The 19,756-nt window shown below is 36.1% G+C and overlaps 1 protein-coding gene across 1 annotated transcript; it reads left to right on the forward strand.

Annotated features, from left to right (window-relative positions):
- Window positions 1-15,018: 15,018 nt before the first annotated feature.
- LOC113275174 (keratin, type I cytoskeletal 10-like) lies at window positions 15,019-18,621 on the forward strand. The gene is made up of 7 exons (XM_026524617.1): window positions 15,019-15,265; window positions 15,646-16,199; window positions 16,300-16,463; window positions 16,559-16,639; window positions 17,737-17,812; window positions 17,916-18,011; window positions 18,217-18,621. The coding sequence occupies exons 2-7, from the start codon at window positions 15,656-15,658 to the stop codon at window positions 18,348-18,350; spliced, it is 1,095 nt and encodes a 364-aa protein (XP_026380402.1). The 5' UTR covers window positions 15,019-15,265; window positions 15,646-15,655; the 3' UTR covers window positions 18,351-18,621.
- Window positions 18,622-19,756: the final 1,135 nt, after the last annotated feature.

Raw genomic sequence — 19,756 nt, forward strand, 5'->3', positions numbered from 1 at the left:
CAATTACGTAAAGATTTTACAATTGTTTGTTGCTTATAGAGATAGGTGTTTTAAAGTTCTTCAATAAAAAACTTAAACCCCTTATATACTGCAAGGTATTGTATCAACCTAGCATATGAAACTAATCTCTCTCTCCGGTGAAAGTTCCTTACAATATTCTCCAACTTGTGATAGACTTTTCAGTCCATTATAATTGAAGCAATGCTCTCCAGTACTTTTATCTCTAGCCTAACCCCGTCCAACTATCTTGTCCATTAGTTTCTTAGTCTTGTTGTACTTGTCTCTTGGAAATTATAGGCATAATATGAAGAAACTGATAACACTGCTCTCTACTTTTGATTCAAAGACTAGTTATCTAGTTCATCAAAATAAAATTAAGCTTGTATAAAATGACTGAAATTCTAAAAATCAATATTTATGACAATCCTAATTTCCACGTTGAAATGACGAGGGTACCAAGTACACCACAATATTTTCGATATCAACTTATAAGTCTGATACCTTGCATGATCTAATATAGACAGAAACTCTCAAAAAGATAGCAAACAACAAGTTATACACTTGATATATAGTATAAGTCCGAAACTGAACCTTAAACTATAGGGATCAACCCCAGTGTTGGATTAACGTACAATGTATTTACTTTTAATATTAATTATAACTAAAACAATGATTATAATTGAAGAAAGTAAAAGTAAAGACAAAACAAGATTTTGTTAACGAGAAAACAGCAAATGTAGAAAAACCTCAGAACCTAGTCAAGTTTTGAATACTCTCAGAATTAAACCGCTATACAAAGACCACTACCAACTTCGTCTAGTTGAGACCAAGTAAACTACCCATAGTTACCTAGTTTCCCCAGTATCCCTACGCCTACAACCAATCTGGCCAATGCATGTGAATCCTAAGATAAAGTCCACTATCTTAAGTTGCTTCAGATGCTGTGAAGACTTCTAGCACTCAACTCCTTTGGATCGTCTTCCTAACAGTAAAGGAATAATAAATTTGGTAACTAATCTTCTTATCTCAACAAGTTAATCATATATATTCTAATTGAGCTTCTAATAAAGGCTTTTCTGTTTAAATCAATAAACTCCCTTGTCTGGTTAGATCTTCCAAAATCTGGATTAACAAGTTAACCAGATCAAGCCAAACAGAACTATCATATTCGGATAATGAAGAGTACCACCAAATGATAGCATGTCGATCTAAATACGACTAATCAATCAATCACCTATCAAAGATAAACAAAATCTACTCAAATCCCAGCCGATCAAATTTGTGCACGAAGCATATCACAAAGATACGAAACCAATAAGAAAAAATCCTCTTGTCTTCAAAATTTTAAAGTATTCTTCTATACCTGCACAATAACAAACTTGATTTCAACTTATGATCGATCACACACAGAAAGAAATCTGTTAACAATGGATGATCACAAGTCAACGTCAGATCTGAACTATCGCTAATCTCTTGATTTAGTTTGAGTGACCTTATGTCAGAAGAAAAGGCTCTCAAGAGTAATCAAACCAGGTGCAATCAAGAGTTAACAATCGTTAGTCAATCAAATCAACAATCGAGAACTAGAATAATAATGCAATTCTAGTTTCCTACCGATGGTACTATCTAGACGCTTCTTAATCAAATAAGTCTTTAAACTAGCGGATATAAGAGATTTCATCTAATTAGGTTACTCTCCTCTCCAAGATAGTATTACAAGTAGTACTATTAGTAAGCTACAACAATGACTATGAAACAAAGTGCCTTCCTCAGAATAATTTTTTAAGAAGAAAAAACTTTACTATTTATATACCAAGGTAGTTTGGACACTAAGGAATTTCCATAACCGGAAATATTCTCAAGATATGCAATAAAGCACCTAAATCTAGTTTTGTCTAATTTAACCGAGTATCCAACTGTATAACCGAAATCTCTCATGGGAAACTCAATATTAGCTAGCACTTAATGATAAGTGCCTAAAATACATCTTTTGAGTATCAATTTCTTATGCTATTCTTAGCTATTTCTTTTATATTATTGTATTTTATGCTTGGTTTTCATTTTATAGGTATTTTGGAGTCATGCGACGTGAAAGGAGGGAAAACGAAGCTTAATTCATCGTTTTGGTAACCTTGGTCCTAGATGGCTCAAAGCACAGCAAGAATGGGAAGAAATTGTGCATAACAGAATTATTGGAGCACCTGCACTCGCCTACTCAGGGCGCATTCATTTCCTTTAGAAAACCAAGTTTCAGAAACTCGGTCGAGCTATATACAACAGTTCAGGTCTTCTCAGTTCATGACCCAAGTTGTCTGCCAATATCTTCACGTTGCGTTAAGGGTTCACGCCAGTCAGCCTTGGGCTATGGTTGTCGTGTTTAAGAGAATAGACACGGAGTTGAAGCTTAGGTGGGTTCAGAGTTTGGGTCCAGTTTGTTTGGTTTTGAAGTTCAGTTCCAAGCCGAGAGAAGATAGGATAAGAAGTGTTGTCAATGCCATTAATTTGAGAACGAATGTTGGTATTCGAAAGTGGAGAGATGGGTTGATATCAGATTTGCAATTGCTAACAAGAACTTAAGCTGGAGCAAAGAAAATATAGAGAAGAAGAACAGTGGACTATTGTTGTTGAATTGATGTTGAATGACAGAAATTAAGATGTTCCAGAGCTTATGAACTATGGGAATGGTTTGTGATTGTCTGTGTAATTCACATGTGCAGGGAAGGATAACTAATAGGCACACAACCAAACTTAACAGAATTGTCTCCATTGCCAGTTGCAAGACGCACCTTACATGTTCGAGAAAATGTCTGACCGAGTAGTTCTTTACATTTCAGATTCACCTGCGACCAGGTTTTCCCTGGACTTCTGTGAGTTTCCGTGAATGGTCAGGACAGGGTTTTGAGTTTGAAAACAACACAGAATTATTGGTGCGAGTAATATATACAGTTTTGGGTTTTATTGTGACCGGAAAGTTAGGTCTGAAGACAAGCTGTTACCATTGGGTCTGTGACTCTGTGGGGATTGAATGGGACATAATTTAGAGGCAGAGGGCTTAAAAAGACACGGCACAATGGGTGAGAACCCGTAAAGGAACTGGCTAGGAGTTTGGGGTCAATTATGAGCTGATTCAGGTGAATTTCTTGCCAAGAAGACAGCTGACAAGTGAAGCTGTGCCGTCAGTTTTGTGTGATGTGTGGTGAAGATCAGTTGGGCTTTTAGAGTTTGTGATTGAATCGAATTATTGGGTCTCAATCCAATGTGAATTTGCAGGAGAAAGAGTTAGATTGAGTAGCAAGGAAGAACTGAGTTATAAAAGAAGAACCCTACTGCCAGGAAACAGATCATCACATACCCCCTTTACCAGCTGCCAACAACCCTTGTTTCAGCGAGCTTTTTCTCGCTGAACAACCACCATCTCACCTGCATATCCATCCACTGCATACACCAGCATCATCTCTTGCATACACCCATCATCTCCATTACCATCAGTCTGTATCTCCACCTGCATATTCACCACCATCTGCATATATCTATACCACCATCAACAGTAGCAGCTGGAGTTCAGATCCATCCTCCATTCACCACAACAACTTCCAGCCATCACCAGCACTCCACCTGTTCGCAGCAACTCCGACTCGCACCTACGGCAGTACGTACCACCTCCACAGTTGCAGGCCATACCTCCAGTCCATACGCCGCCATTGTACATCCAGTCCACAATACCATTCCACCACCACCTGCTGCAGTTGCTGTTTTGGTTTGCTGTTACAGTTTCATATTTATCACCATGAACTCCAGTAGCTAAGCATCCTGATTAGGGATAACTTCAACGTCCAAAACTTGAATTCAAATTGATATTTAAAGTGCCCGTTTTCTTGCAAATCATCTTGTTATTGTTCATTCTTTACCGTGCCAATATTGTTTGTGTGAATTGTTTCTAAACCGTTTAAGTCGCGAATTGAATGGTTGATTGATGATTCTAATGCTAATTTGGGAATTCTTCGACCCGTAATTGTCTAAAAATTCTGAATACAAGTAGCACTATATGGGTATTGACGATTGGATTTTGTTAAATATCCATGTGTAGAGATTGCCACTAGTAGATGAGTCAAGCATATGTATTTGTCACTAGGAATAACCTATCTCACAGAACTGAATGCACTTGTTTAAGTCACACCTAGAGAGCGTACTTCCAGGAAACTTGGCAAGTAGAACCCGATAGACGAGCGCTTTCGTATCCGGTGAGCTTAGGAGATAATAACAGAATAGTTGAGCGTACTAATTATTCTAGGGTTGTTAGTAACAAGATACTTTGCCGAAACTAGCTATATCAATAAGATTCACGTTTTGTGGCTTAGAAAGAGTCTTTGATCTTCTCATACTCATATTTGCATTATTCTTATTCAGAAATTGGATTGACAACTATAGCTCAACTCTCCCTTAGGAATGAACCTGCTTGTCATTGTACTACTAGTTAGTGTAAGAGAAGTAAGGAATTTATTTTTGCGAGTTCGACACCTCGTCACTTAACTAATACATCTCTCCAGAGATATTTTTGCTTCCTAGTAAAACAAAAACGTATAAATTTGTAAATCTCAAAAAGATTCTCAAACATTTCGGTTTGGGATCTCATCTTGAGTATCAAGGAACATCTTTAAACAATAAAATATAAGATTTCCCAGAGAATTTACTGAATTGATCTAAAACCTTAGCTAAACTCTAGCTTCATTAGTTTTTTCTTTAGTAAAGACTAAGTAGTCATCTGCAAAGAAAAGATGATAGATGCTAGAACTATTCTTAATGACAGTAATACCATGAATTTGACCATTTTTCTCGGCAGTAGCAAGGGCTATGGACATTCATTCCATGCAAAGAATAAAAAAATAGGGGATAAGGGATCACCTTATCTTAAACCTCTTTGAGGTTTATAAATTTCACCTTGCGAACTATTTAAAATGATAGGAGTGGTTACAGTTGTAATACATTGTTCAATCAAATCACAAAAATCACTAGAGAATTCTAAGATTTTTAGGGAAACAATCAAGAAGCTCTATTATACTCTGTCAAAATCCTTGGATATATCGAGCTTTACATCCATCCAACCGTCTTTATTTTTGTTTTTTTTTATGGTGGAAATAAGGTCACGAGTCATTACAATATTATTTGTAATTATCCTACCAAAGAAAAGCAACTTGAGATGGAGAGATTATCTTGTTAAGTAAAGACTTGAGTCTAGAAGTCAAAATCTTATATATTACCTTATAGGTGACATTATACAGACTTGTTGTCCTAAAGTCCACAAAACTAATGGGACAAGTCTTCTTAGGAATCAAGGCAGTAAAATTAAGATTGATTTGTTTAAGCAAATGTTTAGAATGAAATAAAGATTACACCATTCTTATGATGTCCTCACCAACAGTGGACCACATCTGTTGATAAAAGATAGGTGGATAACCATCTGGACCAGGAGTAGTCCATGGTCGCATGCTAAACATTACATTTTTAATCTCCTCACTAGAAGAAATAAAGGTAAGAATGTTATCATCATCATCAAAAATACAAGGCACAACATAAGAAAAATAATAGTAGGATTCTCAGGAGAAGTAGTTCTTCTCGTACTAAAGAAATGATCTTTGAGATTTGCAACAATCTCATTCCTCTCAGTCATCCAAATTCTCATGGAATTTTACAGAGTATCAATGTTGTTTTTTTTTCCAAAAATTGACCATATTGTAAAAATAGACAGTGTTCCTATCACCATTCCTAAGATTTTCGTCTTTATTCCTTTGCCTCCAGAACTCAGCCCGAGTATCAAGCCAGTAACTAAGTTCCTTTCAAACTCTCTAAGTTCATTATAGTTGGTTGCTAAGTTACCATTATTAGTCAATGTTCCAATCTGAGCTCTAGTTTTATCAACTTGGGTATTGATGTTACCAAAACTATTATGTTTCTAATGTCTCGCTATTTTAGTGTTGTATTAGCTTCTAGTGACCCTAAAAGTATCAGATCCAAGTTCCGTAATAGTACAATTATTTGTAATATGGATCAGTAATCTAATTTCTCTTTAACCTGAATGGCTTATAAGTTCTGTTTTGGGTTCTATCAGTTATTAGTAAAATAAAACAGTAGTTATTAGCCAGGGGGATGAGATGATGAGAAATACCATTTGGGTAGTTTTTTTTTACCAGTCTATATTTGATAAAACTCTGTCAGTCCTTTTTTTTTATATATAATCTCATTTTCAGACCTTCTATTGGTCCATGTGAAAGGATTCCTTTAAAATTCATGCTATGGAGAACATTGTTATCACGTAATTTGTTGGCTTTATCAAAATCATTCTCACTAACTATGTTTCCACTTTTTTCATCTTGAGTGAGAATAAATTTAAGATCACCCTTGATTTAGGAGGCACTGCTATTCATATAGTCCCACTGAATATTTCTGCAAGTAACATTCATGGCATCATAAATGAGAGACACAAGGGAGAAATTTGTCCTAGCATCATTTCTGTTTTTGCATTCTATCACATTGAGTTTAGCATCTATGATTTGCACATCTAACCCATCTTTTCACATCAAACAAATTCCACCATAAAAGGCCAATAGGATCAACAAGACAAACATTTTGGATAGTTTAAATTTGAGATATAGCTTTTCATTTTCCTATTGGTATTTTTGGTTTCAATCAATAAAATTAAATCAGGATCATAAGATAATGAGGTCTCTAAGATGGTATCTAGTGTTTTTGTTACCAAATCCACAAACACTCCAGGATAAAATTTTCATTTTGTCAAAATTTATCAAATTTCTAGAATTTGAAAGATTACTGCAAATAAAAATGCAATGACTTAAAGCAAAATTTTGATTGCAAAAGGAAAGGTTAGAAAGTCTAGTAATTACCTCATTCTCCACACCAGTGTTACCAGATTGATTGCCCTTTTGTATGGTTTTAGCTATTGCTTGGCGCTCTGATATTTTTTCATTGTTATTTGTGTCAGTTGCATCAAGTAACTGGCTATTCATGACCTGACCATCTCATCTTGTCTTTGACATTTTCCTAGCCTAGCATAATCTTCATCTAACTCGGTTACTGCTTGAATTTTGATTGTTATCCTATCTTGTAGAGGCACAAATGGATTAGTTTTGTTGTTCCTCCTCGTAGTCTGCTTAAGAATGGTAATGTTATTCATGAGAACAATAATATCCTTTCTCAATCTCCCTACACCTTCAAATGGTAATGGTTTTTTGTGCAAAACTTCCAGGTGTTCAACAACAACTTTACATGCATCTTTGAATTGATTTATGATAAAACAATCTAGACATAATTTGTGCATCTCATAGAAGAATCTGAACTATTTTGTCACTCTTGCAGCCGTGTTTGCCAACACTCCTCTTCGTAATAGATTCATGAGATTGATTATCACACAAACTTTGACTGGTACTCCTTCGACTGGAATGACATTAGGTGATTCAATGTCTAAAACTTATCCCATTAACTTTCCTATTTCTTCAACTGATTTAACAGTGTTCCAGTTGTACGTGTTTTGATGGATAACTCCAGAATAGTAATCAAATAAAATAACCAACTGCCCGTTTATGTTCCAGGGACCTTCTCTAATAACTTTGTCTACAACATCATTATCTTTGAATATGAAAATCAGAACATTAGAGTCTACTTCAATGATTTTCACCCCTTCTGGAGGAATAAAATTCCAGGTGCACAGAATATTCTGCTCCACAACTCCATAAGATATTTTTCCTTCAATAATAATCTTTCCTATCAGACAATAATGCTATTCACCTTCTTCATCTTCTTCCTCTACAACATCATTTCTTCATCAGCCAAAAATTCCAAAGTAGTTTTTCCGAATTTTAAAGCAAAATCTGTAACTTCACTATTTATGATAGGATTGTTGTCATCCTTCTCATTAATTGCTTCCATGTTTTGATAGGTAGTACAGAGATGTCAATGTTTGATAGTAATATGATATTTAGGGTTTAGATAAATACTATTCAAATTGGGTTTATTGCAATTAGGATTAACATAATATCCCAGAAGATTTGGCATTTTAAAGATAATTTTGGGATTGATTGAAACTGAAAAGGAAAGAGTATGTTTGGTTATTTACCAGATCAAGAGGAGGGATAAAAGAAATTCGAATTTACAACAGACTTTGTGCTTGGTGCACGTGTGACCAGGATGAGTGGATCTTCTCTTGTTTGGATCTGCAAACAACCAGAGTTTTTCCATCGCGATGCAAAGAACAATGAATTTATCAGGGGAGACTGTAGCTTCAACAACCATTACAACAACAACAACGAAGGCTATAACCAATACATGATAGCTAGCCAACGTCATTTTTGGGCAAAACAATACGTAAACACAAAGGGATAATAGTAACTTCGTTGGACACTTACTGTACTCAAAAAATCAAATTTGAATAAAAAAATTTGAAACGAATCTGGTGTAATCAGATAACTTTTTATCTAAAATAAAACCAAAGATTAATGCTAGCTTTTATTTAAAAACATAAATCAAAGAAACAAATTTGAGAATGAATTAGGATTTACTGATCATGTGGAAAAGAGGGAAGATACTTTTCAAATTTGACTTAACTCAGTAACATCGCCCGATTTGATGTCCGCCGGTTTGTAATCCGATGGGGTAGTGTGTCCACCCGAAAGAAACGCTAGTCCATTTTAGGGCAATTCCTATGGCAATCAATAAAAACTTTGTTTTGTTGAGCCATGTGGATGAACAAACACGTTTTTGCACTATGGAAAACCAAGACAGAATGAATAAATTTGATATTTTAGGGACCTACTAGTGATTTTATTAATATAAACTAATAATAATTTGGTCCCACTGATTATTTAACTAATAAAACAAATAATAAAAAATAAAACCTAAATATAACAACCGAGTTTTGGAGAGAGAAAACCAAGGGGCGTTTTTCCTTCCAACTCCGTGTTGTTTCTTCCATCGCCCGGTCTTCGATCCAGCACGCGCGTGTTCTTCCATCTCACTCAATAAACCAAAAAATTTGTTATTTTGTTCATCCGTTTTTCATGCTTGTTGAGAGCATCTCCAACAGTGGGTGCTAAAAATTCTACGTGGAGCTTTTATTTAGATCATTATTTATGGGGTTTTATATATGTGGAAAAAATAACAATGTTTTGCTCATGTACATCTCCAATGGTGCAAGGTCTTATTTTTAAGATTAGTTTTTTGGATAAAGAATAAAAGTGTTTTTTCCTATTGGTTTAGAAAAATTTATTTGGAAATAATAATTAAAAAAGTTGTTAAATTGATGACATGGAGGTCATTCACAAGGTCTAAATAGGACTTTCTATAAGACCTTCTTATTTATTTTCACACCCCTCCTTTTTCGTAGGACCTTATTGGAGATGGATTTATGGAAAATGGGGGTGTAAAATCCTATATGTCATGAAAAATAAATAATTTCACCCTCTATTGGAGATGCTCTGAGTCCGTAGTGGGTAAAAATGAATAAATCTTTGATTTGTTAAGTCCATAAAAACTGCTCTTAGGCTTAGTTTGGTATTGCTGCGACTTTTGCAAAAGAACTTTTCTGCTGTGCATTACTGTGTTGTGCTGTGAGAAAAAAGCAGTTAGACGTTAGGTAAAATATTAATTAAAGTTAAAGCTGATTAAAAAAGCAATCAAAGTGTGTTTGTTAAAATATCAGGTTCATCCATTGTTATTATAGCAAATGACAAAAACAGACATATCTCTAAGAATAGTTTTATTCAATTGTATTGAGTTTAAAAATAACCAATTTTTTACTATTAAATATAAATATATAATATTAAATTTACCAATTGTGACCATTATTATTATTGTTAAAAAAATTATTTTACTTAACCACTTTTTAATATATATAAAAAAGATTTAAATAAAAAATCGAACTAAAATTAAGTAGTTATTTAATAATTTTTTTTTATTATTGACAAATTAAATGAAAGAGTATATAAAATAGTTTGAAAATAAAAAATAATATTATTTAAAGAATAAAATAAAAAATTGATTGTATATAAATTTAAGGTTAACTTTTGTCATTTATAAAATAAAATAGGGATAAAAAAGACAAATCAAACATTAAGTTTAGGTGGGACCAAAGCTTATGCTTTTGTAGCTTTTAAAAGCTCCTCCCCATCTTTTAAAAATTGAGGAATTTGGAAAGTGCTTTGGAAAAAAAGCAACTTTTTACCAAACACTAGTTTCAAAAGTTATCGACATATATAGGTTTTGAAAGGTGAAAACTACAGGGAGACCCATTCTTCGGATCTTTCCCACTATGAAACCTACGCCTAGAAATCTGAAGGCGCGCACCCATTTTTTAGGAAAAAATTATTCTAAAACCCATATTTTATAAAATTCTGTTTCGTTCTTTTTTTTTCTTCTTCTTCATCTTCAATTCATTTTCTTCAACAACGCCACCAACCCATCATCCATCTTCTAATTTTGGATCAATTCGATTCAACACTCAGCAACCCATTCATCTTGTTAACCTCCACCTATTCACAGATTCAACCATTGATCTTCAGAGCAGATCTATCTTCTTCTTTTGAGTTTAACAGGAAACCCATAATCATCTTCATATTCAAACCACCGACCCCTTATCAACAATGTCATCTCTATCTCTCAAGAACACCGAAACCCTAACTTCAATTCCTTAATCCCATCTGTTGAGCAGCGACACAAAAATTCCCTTTTCAATTATGCTCAAACCCACACAAATTCGCACCAATCTTCACCCAATTTCAGATTTGAAATCACACCCACTGATTGCTCCATCGTTTCTCTAAGTCATAGTAACAAACTAAACATCACCGATGTTTAAACAATCAAAGTATATTAGGCTGCATACGAAAAAAATAGACGATTAGGGTTGTAGAAAAAGATAGTTGAATCTCGTATGTGAAGAAAGTGTTCTCGTATGTCATTGCTTATCAATTCGTTTCCTTATCTTCTTCTTAGCTGTTGTGCTGCTGTGAATAAGAGTTATAATTCAGAAGAGAATTCAGGGTTTGGAGACGGACACAATATAATATCTACGTTATGGTTGCCACACACTTTTAAGGATGAATGCTTACAAACTATTAAAAGAGTAGAGATGAGTGGTTTGATGAAGGAAATAATATATACGTTATGCAGATACTTTTTTCTTAGTATCGAAACCAACAAAAAACAAGGTTGCATAACTTGTTATGCACCTACAATAATATCTACATAACAAGTTATGCATCGAGAAAATTGTTGCATAATTTTTTATGCATCGAGAAAATGGATGCATAACCTGATATGCATCATTTAAATATGGCTGCATAACGCATTATGCACCAATTTTTCTGTACGAACTAAAATCAACCAAAACAATGGCTACATAACTTGTTATAGATGCATAACTTTGTTATGCAGTCGAAAAAATGGTTGCATAATTCATTATGCATCTGCAAAATGTGTTATGCATCTTTTTTGGAGGCTGCATAATGAATATGCACTCAGTTTTCGAATATTTTTCCTAAAACGATGATCACCTCCGATTTTTTCGTGAAAAACAAAAATTTGATATTGTTGTTTGTACTCGTTGCGTAACTCTCTTAAAAAGATTTCCAACGATATAAAATTTATAAAATTCCAAAGCACGGATTTTTAGATATGTTATATCCAAGTTGCGTTGTCAATTATACCCCTGAAAAATTAAGATGCATTATGCATAACAGGTCATGCGGATGCATAAACCGTCATGCAGACAGATTTTAATAATTTCGGATAATTATGGGTGTCACAGAAATATTTATGGGTGTCACGGTATCCAAAATTAATTGTGAACCTGACAATGAGAATATTTTTTTTTTGGTCTCCCCCTAATTTTCCCTTTTGAAAGTGCTTTTGGAAAAGAAAAGGGGAACTTAGGCGCAGGCCCAAAAAAAAAAATTCTTACCGCCAGGCCCACAATTAATTTCTGATACAGTCGCACCCATAATTATTTAAAAATATTTAAAACGTATTGAAAGACTCTATTACCCTTCATCGTTTTTGGGCATAATTTTTTTTCTTCTCCAATCTTCTGGCATCTCAACAGCGAGTTGTTCCGGCTTTTCTGCGACTGTCTCTTCTGGCATCTCAACAGCTTGCTGTTGTTGTCCACCAGCATCATCTCCTTGTGAAATATGGAGATCAAATGTGGGTTGTTCATTTTCTTCAGCTTTCTTCTCAGTTTCTGAAAGAATGTCATCATCATCATCACCATCCAAAAAATCTTTCTCTTGCGCTTCAATTCTTTCCTGAGTTGTTGCAAGATTTGGTGTTGTCTCCAATTCCTCTGGTGTGTCAATTTCCTTGTAGCTGGAGAGATCAACAGCTTTTTCCATGTCCATGAACTTGAAAGGTGAAGACTGGAGTCCTTGACTAGCAGTTTGCTCTTGGCTATCAAGTCTGGTAACTTCTGGAAATGCTTCTTGAGTAGGTGGTTCAGTTGAAGATACTACTTCAACATGTGTCTGATTCCTTGGAAAATTTTCACAAAGTGGGACAATAGTATCAGCTGATGATGGATTTAAGCTAGGGCCACCTGACGACTCTTCCTGCACCTCATTTATGCCTGAATCAATGAGCAAAATCTTCACATATTCATACATCTGAGAATTGAAGTCTCCTCCAGTCCGTCTATATGTCTCCTGAGTCTTCTTCATGTCTTTCAGCTTTGCCTGAATAATCTTAAACCTTGCTTCAATACTATCAGGACACTTCTCTTCTTCAATGATTTGTAACGCATCTTGAAATGCTTCTTCATACTTGTCCCTGTTCTCTTCAAGATTCATTGCAACGAGTTCCAATATAGCTGACCTTTTTCTTGGTTCTCTTGGTTCACAGAGTTCCAACTCCATTGCACTGTACTCATCTCTAAAGTTCTCTTGAAACTGCAACATGATTTAATAACAATCATCAACAAATGCATAAATTTTTATACGCATAACTACTTATGCAGATAACCTAAACAATGCATAACAGGTCATTCAGTTAATTTTGGATCCGCATAAGATGTTATGCAGTTAAACAATAAGTGACGCATTGAAGGCGTAAAAAACCTTTTATATGCATAACTACTTATGCAGATAACCTAAACAATGCATAACAGGTCATGCTATCAATGTTGGATCTGCATAAGATGTTATGCATTAAAACAATAAGTGACGCAGGGAAGGCGTAAAAACCTTTTTATACGCATAACTACTTATGCAGATAACCTAAACAATGCATAACTTGTCATGCTGTCAATGTTGGATCTGCATAAGATGTTATGCAGTTAAACAATAAGTGACGCAGGGAAGGCGTAAATTTTTTTTTATACGCATAACTACTTATGCAGATAACCTAAACAATGCATAACAGGTCATGCTGTCAATGTTGGATCTGCATAAGATGTTATGCAGTTAAACAATAAGTGACGCAGGGAAGGCGTAAATTTTTTTTTATATGCATAACTACTTATGCAGATAACCTAAACAATGCATAACAGGTCATGATGTCAATGTTGGATCTGCATAAGATGTTATGCATTAAAACAATAAGTGACGCAGGGAAGGCGTAAAAACCTTTTATATGCATAACTACTTATGCAGATAACCTAAACAATGCATAACTTGTCATGCTGTCAATGTTGGATCTGCATAAGATGTTATGCATTAAAACAATAAGTGACGCAGGGAAGGCGTAAATTTTTTTTATATGCATAACTACTTATGCAGATAACCTAAACAATGCATAACTTGTCATGCTGTCAATGCTGGATCTGCATAAGATGTTATGCATTAAAACAATAAGTGACGCAGGGAAGGCGTAAAAACCTTTTTATATGCATAACTACTTATGCAGATAACCTAAACAATGCATAACTTGTCATGCTGTCAATGTTGGATCTGCATAAGATGTTATGCATTAAAACAATAAGTGACGCAGGGAAGGCATAAATTTTTTTTTATATGCATAACTACTTATGCAGATAACCTAAACAATGCATAACTTGTCATACTGTCAATGTTGGATTTGCATAAGATGTTATGCATTAAAACAATAAGTAACGCAGGGAAGGCGTAAAAACATTTTTATATGCATAACTACTTATGCAGATAACCTAAACAATGCATAACTTGTCATGCTGTCAATGTTGGATCTGCATAAGATGTTATGCATTAAAACAATAAGCGACGCAGGGAATGCTTAACAAAAACAATAACACTTCTTATATGCATAACAAGTTATGCAGATACTCTAAACAATGCATAACAGGTCACGCAGATACTCTAAATAAAACATTATGCATAACATCTTTAATTTAAATCTAATCATAAATTTCCGATTGAGATCAAAAACATGGAGACAAATAAGGTATGAAAATTTCCAATTTAGTTGATATCGAAATACTACAACACACTTCTTACCCTTTTGAACTTCAATTTTAATTTATTTTTACTTCTCGAATAATCAAAGACAACAGAAACCCAAAATCCCCAGATTTAAACCGCAGATTTTGAAACAGAAACCCTAGTTTTATTGAGAAGATTATTCAGAAAAGGATTTGGAAAAAGATTTGACAAAGGGAAAAATCCAAATGTTAAAAACGAAGAATCGGAGTTCACCATTGTTTTCTTCTCGCTTCTCTCTGTTCGTCGCTCGAAGAAAAGGGTAGTTTGGCCTTTTAAAAACTGAGAAGCAGAATTTCATAAATTATGGGTCTGCTACGAATTTTTGACGGGAAAATGGGTGCGCATCTGAACTTTTATGTCCGTGGGTTTGACAGTGGAAAAATCTGGGAGAATGGATCTCCCTGTAGTTTTCACAAAAAAAAAAAAAATTACCAAACCCAACGTTAGTCACTCCGGCGTACACTTAAAAGCCCATAATACCCGGGCTGGCCCATTTAACAACACAAGTCCACAGGGACATAGTCGGTCATCCTCAACCAAACACATATGAGGAGACAAAGCGACACGTATTCTGCGAACCTCTGATATTGTAAATACCTCTCCTTTTACTAGAACATTCTTTTCTTAATTAATTTTCCATTCAATCCTACTTAAAACCTGAAGCTGCAAATTCAGTTATCTAGATTATTCCTCTTTGTTTTACATTTAAGAAACCTACAAAACCTTTTGGACAACGAAAGTTATATCCTAGGGTTTCTTCTTCCGTTTAGACGTCTCTGCTGCAACTATTTTCATCGTATAGTTCATCTAAGGTAATTTCTTACTCATCATTTTATCAATTTTTACGAATTTTTAGGGTTTGCTTTCGTCAATAGATCTAGATTGCTATGTATTCATTGGTTTGATCAGTTATATTGCATAGGATCAGTTTTTTAATATGTGGAAAATTAGTTTCCAATTTTTGAAGATGGTAAACTTTGAAGTTTAGAGAATCCTGTTGATCATGTTCGTGGTTTAAAATTTGAAGATTAATTCTGCTTGTTTTAAATATTTGCAAATGATTTTTTTTAGGGAAGGAACGTTGAATTTTGATATTAAGTTGTGTTCTGTGTTTGTGGGTGGTGGTGATTTCTTCTTGCTTAGCTTTTGATGGCTTTTTTGATTTGAATTTTTTTATATTGTTTTGGATTAGGGTTTAAAAAATGGATAGAGGTAGAGGAGGAAGAGGAGGTGGTAGAGATGATTTCTTTGGAGGAGGGTTTGGTGGAGGTTTTGGAAGTGATCCGTTTGCTGGAATGGGAGGTTTTGGAGGTGATCCATTTGCTGGAATGGGAGGTTTTGGTGGTTTTGGAAGGCATCAGAGTTTAATGTCTAGTTTCTTTGGAGGAAGAGATCCTTTTGATAGTCCTTTCTTCAATCGTCCATTCAGTGGTGGCGGTGGTGGTAACAGCATGTTCGGTCCTAGTATGTTTGGGCAAAGCATGTTTGGTGAAAGCATGATTGGTCCAAGCATGTTTGGTTCAAACGGTGGAGGTTTGTCTAGAGATGCGCCTGCTTCGGGCTTTATTCAGAATGTGCCTGTGCAAGAAAATAAACAGGGAGGAGGATTGGTTATTCAGGAGATAAATTCAGATGCTGAAGAGGAAGAGGCGAAACAAGAGGTTGATGAACAGAAAGAAAATCCGAGAAAGCATTCTAGGTCAAGTAAAGAAGCGTTTGTTGAAGACCCGGATGATGCAGCCGAAGGTGCAAATATCTGCTTGTGCTTGTTGTGTTAATTTTGGAATTGTAAGTTTTCTGTTTCCTTTTTTGTCTTGTGAATTGATGAATTGGTATGATTTTTCAGAGAGGAAAAACAAGCTTTTGCAATATAGGAATGGACATAGCAGCGTGGAAAGAACACAGCCTCAGACAAAAAGTTTCTCGTACCAGAGTTCAACTGTAACTTATGGTGGTGTAAACGGCGCATACTATACTTCCTCCTCTTCGAGGAAGATGGGCGGTGATGGGGTTAGTTTATTTGAGCATTTAATGTTTTGTGGTATCATTCTTCGTGGTTCTGTTTCAAGTTTGTCAGGTTCTAATACTCTTTGAGTGCGAATCAGGTGGTGGTAGAAGAGAGTAAGGAGGCTGATACAACTACCGGTAAAGCTTCTCACAGGCTCTCTAGAGGAATTCACAATAAGGTACTTTTTCGATGTGCTATTACAAATTTTTTTAGAAAACGTGGTGGGCTTATTCCTGAACCCCAGTTTAAGACTTGCCTTGCCCCTTCTATTGGGGAATCCTCGCCTTTGCAAATTCTGCAAATGTTTCCTTACCTGTTCTCTTTCTAACTGTCTGACGCCAGATGATGAAGGCTTACACCATGTTTGTTTACTCCTGACTCATCTGAGTCGTCCGGATCTGAATCATCTGGATCTGAGTGAAATCACCTGACTCATCTGGATCTGAGTCGATGTTTGTTTTGAGTCAGATCTGACTCATCTGACTCGGAAATAAGTGAGTCAGTGGTTTGGTCTCATGAGTCAGGGGTATTTTGTTACCTGACTCAAATGAGTCCGAGTCAGGGGTTATGTCTGAATCAGAGGTCGAGTCAGATCTGACTCAAAATGGAAAACAAACGGTCTGACTGCTGACTCGGTCCGAGTCAGGGGTCGACTCAGATTCAGACGCCGAGTCAGCTGCAAACAAACAAGGTCTTAGATTTCTTCGAACCAAAAATGTGACCAACTAATCCTTTTACAAGTGTTCAGAAATGTCCTTGTTGGTGGCTTGCATTGTCCTTAACTTTTGCTGTTCTTCTCGTTTGTATCAGTATGTGACATTGGGCTATTTTTTATGTATCTTTTAAAAAAAATTCATAAGTCACAGAATATATATAATGAAAACACAGAAAAGAGGAGAAATTTATGAAGAAACGTGAACGCCATAGGTTAGTAAAATGTGGAGACCAAAGCGTAATTTCGTAGAACTCTGAATTCCGTTTTCTTGCCCTTGCCCAATGCTGAGTTAATACATCCTTTAACTTGCGAGAAAGTGCAATGAGGGAGAGTAATTTCCCACTACAACAGTAATGCATTTTGCTATCTGGGTTCTGCCGTTATGTTGTGGGGTCCCCCATGGCTTCCCCAAGCTGTGTCACATTTGGTAGATAGTGTGCCTGCATCTGTGATGGGTTGTTGATTTATGAGTTTTTTCTTTTCTTTCTCGTTGCATTATGTTCTCTAAATGTTTTAGAACTTAAAGAGCGCCGATCTCATCTTTTGTCACCCCCCTGTAGGGTCATTCTGTCACTAGGAAGCTCAACCCAGATGGTAAGGTGGACACTTTGCAAACGTTACACAATCTAGACGAAGGTATGCTCCTGAAACATGCATTAGAATGTTTCATTACTAATTGACTATCATGCTTACACGATGTAGAATATTCACCAGGAACTGATGAATTTCAATTTGCCAGGTGAGCTTCCCGTCTTCGAAGAAGCTTGGAATGGGAGTGCCAGGAGGCATTTGCCTGGCTGGGATGAGCAGGGGTTCAACATGCAGGGATATAATGGTAAGCATGCTAGGATAAAGAATTTACGACGGCTTCTCTTTTCTCGTCTTGACATATATGTTTTACTCGTGATCTTTCTGGTTCATTGTTTCTCTAGCAATAGCACTGGATAAGTAACATATTATCTCTAATTCTGGGGTGCGGCTTTGACGCTGTGTTCTTCTATGTTCCTTGGTCATTTTCTAAGCTTTTCTCTTACTTGCAGGACAAAGAACTAACCGTGGGCAAGCCGCACCCAGTCAAGGTTGGGCCCTTCCTTCAACAGAGCAGCCACAGAGGAACAACCCTGAGGAGACAGAATCACGTGCAAGAGGGAGTTCTTCAAGGGGCCAGAACTAAGCAGTCTCTCTCATGAGAGGTGCAGATTTACAATTATATGACAGTGTTCCATTTTGTTAAGGTCAGCATCCCATATACGAGGATGTATTATTGACATTATACAAAGATGTATGTGTAGGTTTAGCTGGTTACTCGGTAGTGGGTGTTGTACCCCTTATCAGTATCTTAGTATGTAGGTATCGGTATTGGACTATGTTATGGAAAGAGTACTCGGCTATGAGAACCTCGAACAAGTCGGATCTTCTTAATGAGTATGTGTTGTTTTTATCTCTTCTTAGTATTTACCTTTTTCCTGTTCTTTTTGTCCAAAGCAAATCTGCTGTATGTCATGTTTGTGAATTTAGGAAACGGTAGAAGAAAAAAAAGCAGGTGGGCTTCCTTGTTGAAGTTGCACTGCTTTTTAAGGGTTTGATGGGATTGTGAATTTTGGTGCGAAGGCCGACTCCATCAATCCTGCCTCACTTTTATTCTTCTGCAGGGAGAAATATTAGTGGTCTGCCTTGTTAAGGCAAAAAGAAAATCAGAAATTGATTTCTTGAACTGTGGATAATAGCATGAGTCTGAAGTGGTTTTGTTTACATGTGCATGAAATAAGATGTTCCTGGTTGGAAACTGGAAAATTGTCCATGCTATTCCTGGTTAATAGTTATGGGAGCTCTTCCCGCTTGGTTGGATCTTGGGTCATAAGATAAAACTTGGTCAAGTGGCAGATTTAGGATCACAGTGGTAAATTTTGAGTCACTTGAATAGGTAATAGTGATCAGGGCGCCATTTTTCAGAGAACTGAGCTAGCCTCTTGATTTAACATTTGATCTGAAGCTATTACTTCTGGGTTGCCTTCCTTCCTTAGCGTGTTCTCTGATAGCGGTGTCTCTACCGTGTTCCTATCGGCGTGTGGCTTGCTTCCGGTTAGTGAGGCGCTTGCTGCGCTTCATTTGTTGCTTGATGCCTGTGGTTGAAAATAAGCACCCAGTTTATGCCCTAGTGATACTGCTTTTGGCTAGCAGATTGCGATTGTTCTTGCGTAGCTTCTAATCCTACGTGGGGACAAGCTTACTCTCGGGACTTGTATCGGAACTTGAGGAGTAACAACCCTAGTGACAATTCGTGGCAAAAACAGTACAGCGAAGGGGCTCCCCCCAAGGAAAACGACCACCGCTAAATTTTCTCTACCGTCCTGTTTGCGCACGACGACTTTGCATCAGAGGGTCGTTGCATCAATATACGACAATGAATAGAAACACCAATCTGATGTCACCCTTAACTCAACAGAACCCTTAACAACTCCCGTACCATGATCTGAAGTATGAACCTCCTCTGCTTCATAATAACTCTAGTTGAATATGGCAGAGTATTGCTCATGGAGTTCGAATTGTTCAACAATTTAAGTAAATGGCAGGTTGGTA

The sequence above is a fragment of the Papaver somniferum genome, chromosome 4 (assembly GCF_003573695.1).
Source record: "Papaver somniferum cultivar HN1 chromosome 4, ASM357369v1, whole genome shotgun sequence".
Lineage (NCBI taxonomy): Eukaryota > Viridiplantae > Streptophyta > Magnoliopsida > Ranunculales > Papaveraceae > Papaver > Papaver somniferum.

What these genes read in the sequence shown, in the direction of transcription:
- LOC113275174 (XM_026524617.1), top strand. Translation starts at nt 15,656, where the DNA reads ATGGATAGAGGTAGAGGAGGAAGAGGAGGTGGTAGAGATGATTTCTTT. An exon ending in CTAGAGGAATTCACAATAAG is followed by an intron (nt 16,640 to 17,736) that starts GTACTTTTTCGA and finishes ACCCCCCTGTAG; the next exon opens with GGTCATTCTGTCACTAGGAA. An exon ending in GTTACACAATCTAGACGAAG is followed by an intron (nt 17,813 to 17,915) that starts GTATGCTCCTGA and finishes TCAATTTGCCAG; the next exon opens with GTGAGCTTCCCGTCTTCGAA.